The 13,220-nt window shown below is 42.7% G+C and overlaps 1 protein-coding gene across 1 annotated transcript in view; it reads right to left on the minus strand.

Moving 5' to 3' along the window:
- Positions 1–9,037, minus strand: part of LOC130682322 (transcription initiation factor TFIID subunit 1-like) — a 137,471-nt gene extending 128,434 nt beyond the window's left edge. The window contains 3 exon segments of the mRNA XM_057496704.1: positions 7,046–7,162; positions 7,306–7,420; positions 8,869–9,037. Coding sequence (XP_057352687.1) covers positions 7,046–7,162; positions 7,306–7,420; positions 8,869–8,988 — 352 coding nt within the window. The 5' untranslated portion in view covers positions 8,989–9,037.
- Positions 9,038–13,220: the final 4,183 nt, after the last annotated feature.

Raw genomic sequence — 13,220 nt, forward strand, 5'->3', positions numbered from 1 at the left:
CAAAATGGGAATAGAGGGCAAGTACCTCAACATAATAAAGGCCATCTATGAGAAACAAACAGCCAACATTATATTGAACAGCTAGAAACTGAAAGCATTTCCTCTGAGATCGGGAACTAGACAGGGATGCCCACTCTCTCCACTCTTATTTAACATAGTACTGGAGGTCCTAGCCATGGCAATCAGACAAAATAAAGAAATACAAGGAATCCAGATTGGTAAAGAAGAAGTTAAACTGTCACTATTTGCAGATGACATGATACTGTACAGAAAAAACCCTAAAGACTCCACCCCAAAACTACTAGAACTGATATCGGAATACAGCAAAGTTGCAGGATACAAAATCAACACACAGAAATCTGTGGCTTTCCTATATACTAACAATGAACCAACAGAGAGAGAAATCAGGAAAACAACTCCATTCACAATTGCATCAAAAAAAATAAAATACCTAGGAATAAACCTAACCAATGAAGTGAAAGACTTATACTCTGAAAACTACAAGTCACTCTTAAGAGAAATTAAAGAGGACACTAACAGATGGAAACTCATCCCATGCCCGTGGCTAGGAAGAATTAATATCGTCAAAATGGCCATCCTGCCCAAAGCAATAAACAGATTTGATGCAATCCCTATGAAACTACCAGCAACATTCCTGAATGAACTGGAACAAATAATTCAAAAACTCATATGGAAACACCAAAGACTCCGAATAGCTAAAGCAATCCGGAAAAAGAAGAATAAAGTAGGGGGCATCTCACTCCCCAACTTCAAGCTCTACTATAAAGCCATAGTAATCAAGACAATTTGGTACTGGCACAAGACCAGAGCCACAGACCAATGGAATAGACTAGAGAATCCAGACATTAACCCAGATATATATGGTCAATTAATATTTGATAAAGGAGCCATGGACATACAATGGCGAAATGACAGTCTCTTCAACAGGTGGTGCTGGCAAAACTGGACAGCTACATGTAGGAGAATGAAACTGGACCATTGTCTAACCCCATATACAAAAGTAAACTCAAAATGGATCAAAGACCTGAATGTAAGCCATGAAACCATTAAACTCCTGGAAGAAAACATAGGCGAAAACCTCTTAGACATAAACATGAGTGACCTCTTCTTGAACATATCTCCCCGGGCAAGGAAAACAACAGCAAAAATGAGTAAGTGGGACTATATTAAGCTGAAAAGCTTCTGTACAGCAAAAGACACCATCAATAGAACAAGAAGGATCCCTACAGTATGGGAGAATATATTTGAAAATGACACATCCGATAAAGGCTTGACGTCCAGAATATATAAGGAGCTCTCACGCCTCAACAAACAAAAAACAAATAACCCAATTAAAAAATGGGCAGAGGAACTGAACAGACAGTTCTCCAAAAAAGAAATACAGATGGCCAACAGACACATGAAAAGATGCTCCACATCGCTAATTATCAGAGAAATGCAAAGTAAAACTACAGTGAGGTATCACCTCACACCAGTAAGGATGGCTGCCATCCAAAAGACAAACAACAACAAATGTTGGCGAGGCTGTGGAGAAAGGGGAACCCTCCTACACTGCTGGTGGGAATGTAAGTTAGTTCAACCATTGTGGAAAGCAGTATGGAGGTACATCAAAATGCTCAAAACAGACTTACCATTTGACCCAGGAATTGCACTCCTAGGAATTTACCCTAAGAATGCAGCAATCAAGTTTGAGAAAGACGGATGCACCCCTATGTTTATCGCAGCACTATTTACAATAGCCAAGAATTGGAAGCAACCTAAATGTCCATCAATAGATGATTGGATAAAGAAGATGTGGTACATATACACAATGGAATACTACTCAGCTATAAGAAAAGGGCAAATCCAATCATTTGCAGCAACATGGATGGAGCTGGAGGGTATTATGCTCAGTGAAACAAGCCAAGCGGAGAAAGAGAAATACCAAATGATTTCACTTATCTGTGGAATATAAGAACAAAGGAAAAACTGAAGGAACAAAACAGCAGCAGAATCACAGAACTCAAGAATGGACTAACAGGTACCAAAGGGAAAGGGACTGGGGAGGATGGGTGGGTAGGGAGGGATAAGGGGGGGAAAAGTAGGGGGGTATTAAGATTAACATGCATGGGGGGGTAGGAGAAAAGGGAGGGCTGTACAACACAGAGAAGGCAAGTAGTGATTCTACAACATTTTGCTATGCTGATGGACAGTGACTGTAAAGGGGTTTATAGGGGAGACCTGGTATAGGGGAGAGCCTAGTAAACATAATATTTGTCAAGTAAGTGTAGATTAGTGATAGAAAAAAAAAAAAAAAAAAGGGCAGTTCCTGTGTGGTAACCTCCAATGAGTTCTACACAAGGGTATAAAGGGCATATAAAAGTGTAGGCAAAGGGTCTGTTTGTGTTTATACAGAGGATCAAAGCGTAATTGGGCTACCCCGAAAATGAACTAAGATACGATATGAAAAAGAACTTCCAACATCTGCACACTCTGGAAGACTCATGCCAGAAGATGATCATCAAAAAACCCCAACAAAGATCCACGCACTGCTACAGCTGTAGATGCACTCATCCCACCAGTTCCTGGACCTGCCATGGGAATGAGGAAGGAGATATCTAAGCTGGCCTGTGCATACAGTAAAACAACAAAATTGGACTGGATCTATACTGTTGGAACTCAACCAAGAATTTGGAGAAGTGCAAATTGTAGCGCTCCAAAGTCTTACAACTACAAACTATTTATTGTTAGAAGAACATATGGCATGTGAACAGTCCCCAGGAATGGGTTGTTTTAATTTGTCTGATTTCTCTCAGACTGTTCAAGTTCATTTGGACAATATCCACCATATCATAGATAAGTTTTCACAAATGCCTAAGGTGCCTAACTGGTTTTCTTGGTTTCACTGCAGATGGCTGGTAATTACAGATATGCTTTGGTTATGTAACTATACTCCTATTATGTTAATGTGTGTGTGCAATTTAAGTAGTAGCTTAAAACCTATACATGCTGAAGTTACTCTACAAGAAGATATATCAAAGAAATAATCAATCTTCCCATGTTTTCTTCCGCCTGCTACTTCTATAGCTTTTCTTCTTCCTTCCTAATTACAACCCTTAAATAGAATTCGTGCCTCATATCAAATTTACCGAGTATCATAATTCTTCCAAGTGGTAAAGATACCTCAAGACAAATGCTGGGCATAGAAGCCACAGGGCATAAATATGCAAAGAAGTAAAAAGCTAACTTTTTCAAACAATAAGGCTTCTCTCTCACTTACCAACTTCACATTTCCCTGTATGGCCCCGGAAGATGACTGGTTAGCCAGAGACGGGTAAGATTCCTCAAGGGAGGAACAACCTAAGACAGGCACAGTCGCAGGGGGGCCATCAGGTGAGAAATTGGGGATCAACAGAGGTGAGGCTTAGAACCTCACCCCCCCTGTTCTGAGAGAAATCTTCTGCATACGTGGATGTTTTATTGCCCTGGTCTAGCTTGGATTAACACATAGTCTACAGGCACACACCTGATCATCTACATGTGCTCTCTTACAACACTAAACTATGTTTTCTACCTTTATCTTGTATCTACCTACCACTTCAGCATTTTATTAAAAATAATAATAATAAAGAGAGAAATGTGGTATCCACATATAAATCAAGTATAAAAACCAAATGAGTATTCATATTTGAACTGACTGTTTATAGTTCATAATGCATGAGCAAAACCAAAAGTTTCTGTGATGACTGCCCTTGTACTGTTCACTATGTAACTTATTCATTATGTAAGAATTTGTTCTACATGTAAAAACTTGTTTGTTATGCCTCAGAAGATTGGAGACTGACAAAAATTAGGCTTGGGGTGGAATAATGATTGTGCATTGAGCATTGACTCCCCTATACAGAATTTTATTGTCGTTAACAACCATTTGATCAATAAATATGAGAGATGCCCTCACAAAAAAAAAAAAAAAAAAAAAAAAAGGACAGACTTCCAATGGTAAAATAAATTAGTAACCGGGAGGTAATGTATAGCATAAGGAATGTAGTCAAGATATTGTAACAGCCTGGTAGCGTGATAGCTGGAACCTAGAATTATGTATATAAATGTTCTACCACTGTGTTGTACACTTGAAACTCATGTAATGTAATACTGTGTGTCAACTACCCTTCAATAAAAAATAATTATTAAAAAAAAAAAAAAAAAAAAACTACAATGAGGTATCACCTCACACCAGTAAGGATGGCTGCCATCCAAAAGACAAACAACAACAAATGTTGGCGAGGCTGTGGAGAAAGGGGAACCCTCCTACACTGCTGGTGGGAATGTAAATTAGTTCAACCATTGTGGAAAGCAGTATGGAGGTACATCAAAATGCTCAAAACAGACTTACCATTTGACCCAGGAATTCCACTCCTAGGAATTTACCCTAAGAACGCAGCAATCAAGTTTGAGAAAGACGGATGCACCCCTATGTTTATCGCAGCACTATTTACAATAGCCAAGAATTGGAAGCAACCTAAGTGTCCATCAGTAGATGAATGGATAAAGAAGATGTGGTACATATACACAATGGAATACTACTCAGCCATAAGAAAAGAGCAAATCCTACCATTTGCAGCAACATGGATGGAGCTGGAGGGTATTATGCTCAGTGAAACAAGCCAAGCGGAGAAAGAGAAATAGCAAATGATTTCACTTATCTGTGGAATATAAGAACAAAGGAAAAACTGAAGGAACAAAACAGCAGCAGAATCACAGAACTCAAGAATGGACTAACAGGTACCAAAGGGAAAGGGACTGGGGAGGATGGGTGGGTAGGGAGGGATAAGGGGGGGGAGAAAAAGGGGGGTATTAAGATTAGCATGCATGGGGGGGTAGGAGAAAAGGGAGGGCTGTACAACACAGAGAAGGCAAGTAGTGATTCTACAACATTTTGCTATGCTGATGGACAGTGACTGTAAAGGGGTTTATAGGGTGACCTGTTATAGGGGAGCGCTTAAACATAATAAACATCATGTAAGTGTAGATTAGTGATACCAACAACAAAGCAAAACAAAAAAAAGGGCAGTTCCTGTGTGGAGACCTCCAATGAGTTCTACACAAGGGTATAAAGGGCATATAAAAGTGTAGGCAAAGGGTCTGTTTGTGTTTATACAGAGGATCAAAGCCTAATTGGGCTACCCTGAAAATGAACTAAGATACGATATGAAAGAGAACTTCCAACATCAGCACTCTCGAAGACTCATGCCAGAAGATGATCATCAAAACACCCCAACAAAGATCCACGCACTGCTACAGCTGTAGATGCACTCATCCCACCAGTTCCTGGACTTGCCATGGGAATGAGGAAGGAGATATCTAAGCTGGCCTGTGCATACAGTAAAACAACAAATTTGACTGGATCTATACTGTTGGAACTCAACCAAGAATTAGGAAAAGTGCAAATTGTAGAGCTCCAAAATCTTACAACTACAGACTATTTACTGTTAAAAGAACATAAGGGATGTGAACATTCCCCAGGAATGGGTTGTTTTAATTTGTCTGATTTCTCTCAGACTGTTCAAGTTCAGTTGGACAATATCCACCATATCATAGATAAGTTTTCACAAATGCCTAAGGTGCCTAACTGGTTCTCTTGGTTTCACTGGAGATGGCTGGTAATTACAGATATGCTTTGGTTATGTAACTATACTACCATTATGTTAACGTGTGTGCGCAATTTAAGTAGTAGCTTAAAAACTATACATGCTGAAGTTACTCTACAAGAAGATATGTCAAAGAAATAATCAATCTTCCCATGTTTTCTTCCACCTGCTACTTCTATAGCTTTTCTTCTTCCTTCCTAATTACAACCCTTAAATAGAATTTGTGCCTCATATCAAATTTACCGAGTATCATAATTCTTCCAAGTGGTAAAAATACCTCAAGACAAATGCTGGGCATAGAAGCTACAAGGCATAAATATGCAAAGAAGTAAAAAGCTAACCTTTTCAAACAATAAGGCTTCCCTCTCACTTACCAACTTCACATTTCCCTGTATGGCCCCGGAAGATGACTGGTTAGCCAGAGACGGGTAAGATTCCTCAAGGAAGGAACAACCTAAGACAGGCACAGTCGCAGGGGGTCATCAGGTGAGAAATTGGGGATCAACAGAGGTGAGGCTTAGAACCTCACCCCCGCTGTTCTGAGAGAAATCTTCTGCATACGTGGATGTTTTACTGTCCTTGTCTAGCTTGGATTAACACATAGTCTACAGGCGCACACCTGATCATTTACATTTGCTCTCTTACAACACTAAACTATGTTTTCTACCTTTATCTTGTATCTACCTACCACTTCAGCATTTTATTAAAAATAATAATAATAAAGAGAGAAATGTGGTATCCACATATAAATCAAGTATAAAAACCAAATGAGTATTCATATTTGAACTGACTGTTGATAGTTCATAATGCATGAGCAAAACCGAAAGTTTCTGTGATGACTTCCCTTGTACCTTTCACTACGTAACTTATTCATTATGTAAGAATTTGTTCTACATGTAAGAACTTGTTTGTTATGCCTCAGAAGATTGGAGACTGACAAAAATTAGGCTTGGGGTGGATTAATGATTGTGCATTGAGCACTGACTCCCCTATACAAAATTTTATTGTCGTTAACAACCATTTGATCAATAAATATGAGAGATACCCTCACAAAATAAATAAATAAATAAATAAATAAATAGCATCTACAACAGTGCTATGAACACGGTAGGTACTCAAATACCAGACGATAAGGAAGAAAGCATTATCATCCTTACTTGGCATTCACCACAAGTTTCGAAATCAGTACGAGGAATAAAAGCCTGAGTATGGTAACACTGCCTCAGAACACGAGAGGAGAGCAGCTACTTGGAACTGAGCTGACAAAGGGAGAGAAGCAGAAAAGGCACAGAGAGCAGGAACAATGGCAGTAAGCACACAAAGAAAGAAACAAACAAACTGGACTATATAGCGGGAAAATATACTGGTATGCTCTACAGAGGACACCAAACAATCACCTGAGTTGCAAAGGGGCTGCAAGCTCCCCATTTTCTGCTGACACCTTTGGCTTTCGTCTTCCGCCACCTCAGTGATGTCTGAATAGTCCACAGCATCTTCTGTACTCCTGATCCAGCCTATGAATAAAAAAGGCAGGGGGGAGTATATGTCAACAAATAGCAAATAACTCTCACTCCCTAAGGAAAAGCCCATTGAAAAGTACATTTACCCTACGTGGCTAGCCTCCTCCCCACCTTACTCCCCATGACCCAGACTTCACCTTCATCATGTACCAGGGCACCGTCAGTCCCAGTCAGTTCTTCATTTGCAGTGAGTTCAGTGATCAGGCTGCCCAGACTCAAGGTCCCCAAGCCTGCCAGGTGCTTCTTACACTCCTGAAAAAGGGACAGCACCAGCGTCAAAGACAACAACTACACCTAAGCTTCCCAAACAAGGCGTATTTCCTGGTCCACGACAAAGCTATAAAATCTGCATGAAAGATGACCCTGCAGTGTGCTAAAAAGAGCTTTACATTCAAGAAGTGAAAAGTAAATCTTCCACTAAACTCTTCATTCATCAGGTCTTTATTGACATATTGTGTCCAATTTCATCACCCTACTTTAAAGTAATATAAAGAAATATTCAAAAAACCACCACTAAGACTAAATGAATGTAATAGTTCTCAGAATAAAGGCTAAAGCAACAGAGGTCGTTTGGACCAGAGAAGGCAAGAACTTTTCTGCTAGTTTTTGTGTACTTGTGTGTGCTCCATGGGAGAAGGAATATTGATCATTATTCTCTCCTTGAAAAGATGAACCTTAAACGGAAGGTGAGTTTCGCTTGGCCACAGGCAACGATAGCATGAATGAATGCCAGTGAACACTGGGAAAACTACTTAAGGGCGCTGGGCCCAGAAGGGGACTGCCTGCCCCTGATAGTTTGAACATTCACTGTTCTAATAATAGCGAGGTGAACCATATAATTTGTTGCAGCCTCTGTCCAGTTCTCTTGCTCTACAGCCACCTTAGGTCAGCGATGGCATAAATGCAGTTTCAGGAATCTCAAAATAGGTTCTGTAAGATAAATTCTGGCTGAAATAAGCAGGGGAAGAGAGGCAACAAAGGGCCAGGTAGTTTATTTGAACGCAAATCCCCAGGTGATGTTCCGTGGTCTGGCTATCACAGGCTGGGGAAGTCACACTGGGTCAGGGAAGTGGTGGCTTATAAGGGATTAGGAGGGGGAGGAGTGGGCAAGCTATCTTAGGGGGCATGGAGAGGTATGATTGGCTAAAGGTGACATAATAGACAACTAGAAATTTTTTCCTTCCAAGAGGGAGGAGGCTGACATCTGGGTCTTAGTTGGCACATCAGAGGGATGGAATTCAGGAAGAGCTGTACCTTTCCATATAAGGCACAGACCTTGGAGTCTGGTCTGTTCTCCTTTTAGGGTATCTCTCTGTTCTGTTTGCATGTCCTTGTTTTTGCTTCCTCCAGCCTAACAGGTTCCCACTGCAATAGTCTGAAAGCAACCTCCCTAGGTTAAAAGTGCAATAAATATTTCCTACTGCCTGGTCAGATGGAACATTCTGTCCAAAGTCACCCACATCGGCACCCCTGACCTATGGGGGCTGGTCTACCATCCTGTCTCCTTCTCACATTCATCCACAAAGAAGCCGCCTCTCTCTTACTGCAGAGTCTACGAAGGCAGTATCCACTTCTCATTACTGCACCCTCTCAGAGAGAGGAACACATCCGCCCTCGAATTCTAAACATCCTCTACACTACACTCCAGCTGTCTCCTTAGCCGCACCACCCCGAGCCCTAACCCCACGCCCACCCCTCACATCATCCAAGATGCTTTCCCCCTCCAGCTGCCCGGCTCCACTGATGTTGCCAAAGAGGAAAACGATTAAAGAAAATGGGCCGCTTCCCGCAGAAACCTCATCGCTGTCCGTGTCTGACATGAGGGCGGCAGCATTGAGATCAGCGGAAGCCACCAAAAGCAAATCCAAGCCTGATCCCACAGCCCGGAAATAAAAGCATTAGTCTCCCAGAAGTCACTTACGGACCTCCTTGACCCCTACCAGAAGTGGAATAAAGGAAAAATGAACCAGAAAGGCCGGCCCGGCCGTCTTACGAGAAAGTAGACTTGCTTTGACTACTTTGCAAACGGCTTTTGATTCAACCGTAGGTGAGCAGGAGACTGGATATTTGTAAAGAGGTTGGCCAAAGAAGCGGCTCGGTCCCACCCCCTCCAGCTGATCAGTGCACAAGCGGCAATGCTAGTGCCAGATGAGAGCCACAGCTCTTCACCCAATCCAAACGAGCTGGTTGGGTCACATGCTCTAGTTCCGTGGGTCACTGTGCTCCGGCAGACAGAAGTAGTAAAAAATGCAAGGTCCTCTCTTTGTGCTTGCTGTTGCTTCGCTTTTTCGTCCCAAAAAGAAACTGGCCATAGACTGCACTATACCAAAGGTACACTGAGGACCGCACAATGTGTTTCTGATCCCACCTACCCCGAGTCTCTTCCCAGCCCAGACTTTCTCCCTACATCAGGACAGCTGCGTTTACAACCTGGCTCTACCATTTCTTAGCTAGATAATCTTGCAATCTACTCAGCTTCCTGGATTCAGACTTCTCATGTTTGTTGTAGAGATAACCATTGTCTCAACATGGGCTTTATTTTAAAAATCACATCAACTAACACACTTAAAGTGGCTAGCTCAAGACCTAACACATAACTGGAATTTTAATAAATGATACTTTCGTACTTAATGGACATGCCTATGTTAATATGAGTACTTTCTAAAGCACTGATGTATATTCCTCTTCACGTTTCTCAAACCTTAATGTATGAAAGAATTGATTATGGGGTTTCATGTGGTGAGTCTGTAGGAACTCAGGAACCTGCCCTTAAACCACCATTCCAGGTCCTTTTGATGTGTGTGGCCATAGTGTGGGGTCAGGAAGGCACACGGGAAATTTTCTGCTTCACCAAGGAATAAGAGGGCCCTAAAAGGCAATAATGACCACAGACATGGGCAGGAGCTTTTTTATGTACACACCATTGCCTGCCTCCGCAAATCAGCAGCTTTCTGCCTGCCCGTTCTCATGCACTGTATGAGGCTCACGTTCTAAACACTGAACCCCAGCTGGCTGGGATGTCCCATTGCTGACTGCATCACCCATGCCCTGTGTTCCCCATGGCCTGCCCCACCCCAGAGCAGGGTCCTGCCTGATGGGCAAGTCCAGCTCCCTCCAGGCTCATCTCCTCACAGAAGCAGGTCCCATGCCCACCAGCCTCATGTACGTTTGCCCCACATTAATTGCATACTTGGTGATGGTGATAAGACCATAATGTGCCTCTGTGAGCACAAAGTAGAGAAAGTAGCTCGTGCCTGTATTTCCAATATTCTATACAACCTCTGGGACCAATAAGTGGAGGACTTGCCTATCTACCCTTTGCCACAAAAATCAACCTGCTTTATTTATGTGAGTTCCATTTATAGCTACCTCTTCCCTTCTCTTGTCGGTGATGGTTTTTTAAAATGGGTTATTGAACTTTTTACCCATTCCTATGATGCTCTCATCTCAGCTGCCAGCTCTGGGCACTTCTGTTGGCCAATATCTTGTCCAGAGTCAGACAACCTACATTCCCTTCCCAGCTCTACTGCTTATTTTTGTGACATTGAAGAAATGATTTACCTTCTCAGAACATGTGTGTTCTTATGTACACGACAGAAATAACATACCACAGATTCATCATAAGGACTAAATAGTGATCTAAGTTGCTCACGGATACCTGGAATATAGTAAGTGCTTAATAAATGCTCTTCCTCCTTCCTCTGCACTGGATAGAGACCCCGTTTTACACTGCTTTTATTTCCCACCTCTTAGAACTTCCTTTTCCTCTTAGACTATAAGGAAAGACATCTCACCAGTTAAAAGGAGGGCCAGACTCCCTTCACAAAGTACCTCTACTCATCTTAGCCCATCTGTTCACCTACACACCACAGGAAAGAGTATCGCTTCCAAGGGTCTGTGGAAAATCTACTTCTTGAGAAGAGCCCAGCCGAGTGTGAGGTCACAGTAGGTGCTCAATCAATGCTAACTTCATCCCTGATACCCCAAGACCAGAGGCATCCCGCCACTCCCACCCTGGCATCCTACACTTCAGAACTACATGCCCCCACCCCAAAGAAGAACATTAAACTTCCCTTTCTGCAGTAGAGGCTGAAGGAGGCCTGGCAACAACAGTGATCTGGTGAGGCAGATGGTGTCCTGTTATCAGTCACCTTTCACCCTCCCAGTGGTGTTCACATTGTCAGAAAGGAACTTGTTTGCCCAAAGAAAGCCACCACTGGAGACACAGCCGGTGGCAACAGAGGGGCACTGTGACAGCTTCCTCCAAGGGTCCTCCTTCCTCATCTCCTTCTTCCCCCACATCACACTCTCCAGGTACTCAATTCTGTTCTGGCCTGGGCAGCCTGCTCCCCACCCAAGACCAAACTCCATTCTGGGCTTGGGTTCTGGGATCAAGTGAGATTCAGGTTCAACTGACTGAGCTGTTCTTGATTCTTGCTTTCCTGGACAGCTAATCCAAAGAAAAACAAACAAACAAGAACCAAAAAAGTAGGAAGGTCAATTCCTTGCCTGAGGGTCAAGAGAAAGCAGGGTGAGGCCCTCCTTCTCAGTTGGGCTGGAGTTAGAACACAGCGCCCCAGCCCTGCCTAATACCTCTTCCCACTCACTAAATACTTGTCACAGTTTACAGCAGACACTCACGTTCATCCACACACTGTGCGGTTCATGCAAACAGGACTGCCTGCCTAACTGTAAAAAGAAAAGAGCACATGGCTGAACAGCTGACAGATACCGTTTGTTTACAGGCAGCAAAAGCAGGCCTGCAGAGCAGGTAGAGGGGAAATAGCCAACGTGAACCTTCCCACAATTTGAATTTATGTTAATTCTAACAGAGGTTCCTTTACAGATTCCACACATATACATACATACATACAGATGGATGGATGGATTGATGGATGGATTGATGGATGGATGGATGGATGGACAGGAATAGACATAGAGACATAGAGAAACAGAAGGAGACAGGGATTCTCAGACTGAATGACCCAAACCCCTTTGTTCTTTCTGGCAATGTCTACCTTGCCTGAAATGCCCTCCTTTACTCCCCGACACACACCCTCATCACGCCAGTCCAGGATTGGGAAGCAGCGAGATGAACACTATGCCAACTTAGAAATAAGATGAAGTTCCAGCATCTTTTTCTAAATTACATGATTTCCCTAACTTAAGTCCTGCCCCTCCTCTGTTGCTGTTACATTAAATGTCACTGTGAGCTCTGGCCACCACATCACAGCCTCCCTTCCATGCCTCTCCCTCCTCTGGACACCTTCCTACCAGGTGAAGTGGCCACTTTGTCCCAAATGTGCCCCATGTGTGCTACCCTCACCTGCACAGTGGTAGTGCCCACAAATGCACGCCCAGGGGAGCTGCTCACATGGGGCAAGGAGCACATTCTGAAGCCAAGGCACCCGAGTTCTGGACACTGGCTTCTTGGTCCCCCACCAGAGGACCTCAGGCACATTACTTAATCTCTGTGCATCTCAGGTTCCTTAGCGTTTATAGAAAAGGGGGTGGCAAAAGAATGAACTAGTGGTTATGAAAGGGGAGGGGTGTGGGAGGGCGGGTGGGGAGCGAGGGAGAAGGGGACTGAGGGGTATTATGTTTAGTACACATGGTGGGGGGGACACGGGGAGAACAGTGTATTACAGAGAAGGGACATAGTGGATCTCTGGCAACTTGCTGCACAGTTGGACAGTGACTGCATAACTTGATAATATAGGTAAATGCAGTAACCATTGTTTTTTCATGTGAAACCTTCATAAGAGTGTATATCAATCATTTCTTAATAAAATTTTTTTGAAAAAAGAAAAGGGGGTAGCAAGCTATGGTTTGTGGGGCAAATACAGCCAGCCAGCCATTTTGTGTGGTTTGTGAGCTAAAGAAGAATTTCCCATTTTTAAATGGTTAACAAAATCAAAAGAACACAGGACAATTATATGAAATTCCAAAATTCAACGTCAGTAAATACAGTCTTCTTACTGGAACACTGCTGTTCTCATTCATTTACATGTTATCTATGGCTGCTTTCACATTAAAGTCAGAGGTGAATAGT

This window comes from Manis pentadactyla (genome assembly GCF_030020395.1).
Source record: "Manis pentadactyla isolate mManPen7 chromosome Y unlocalized genomic scaffold, mManPen7.hap1 SUPER_Y_unloc_6, whole genome shotgun sequence".
Taxonomy (NCBI): Eukaryota; Metazoa; Chordata; class Mammalia; order Pholidota; family Manidae; genus Manis; species Manis pentadactyla.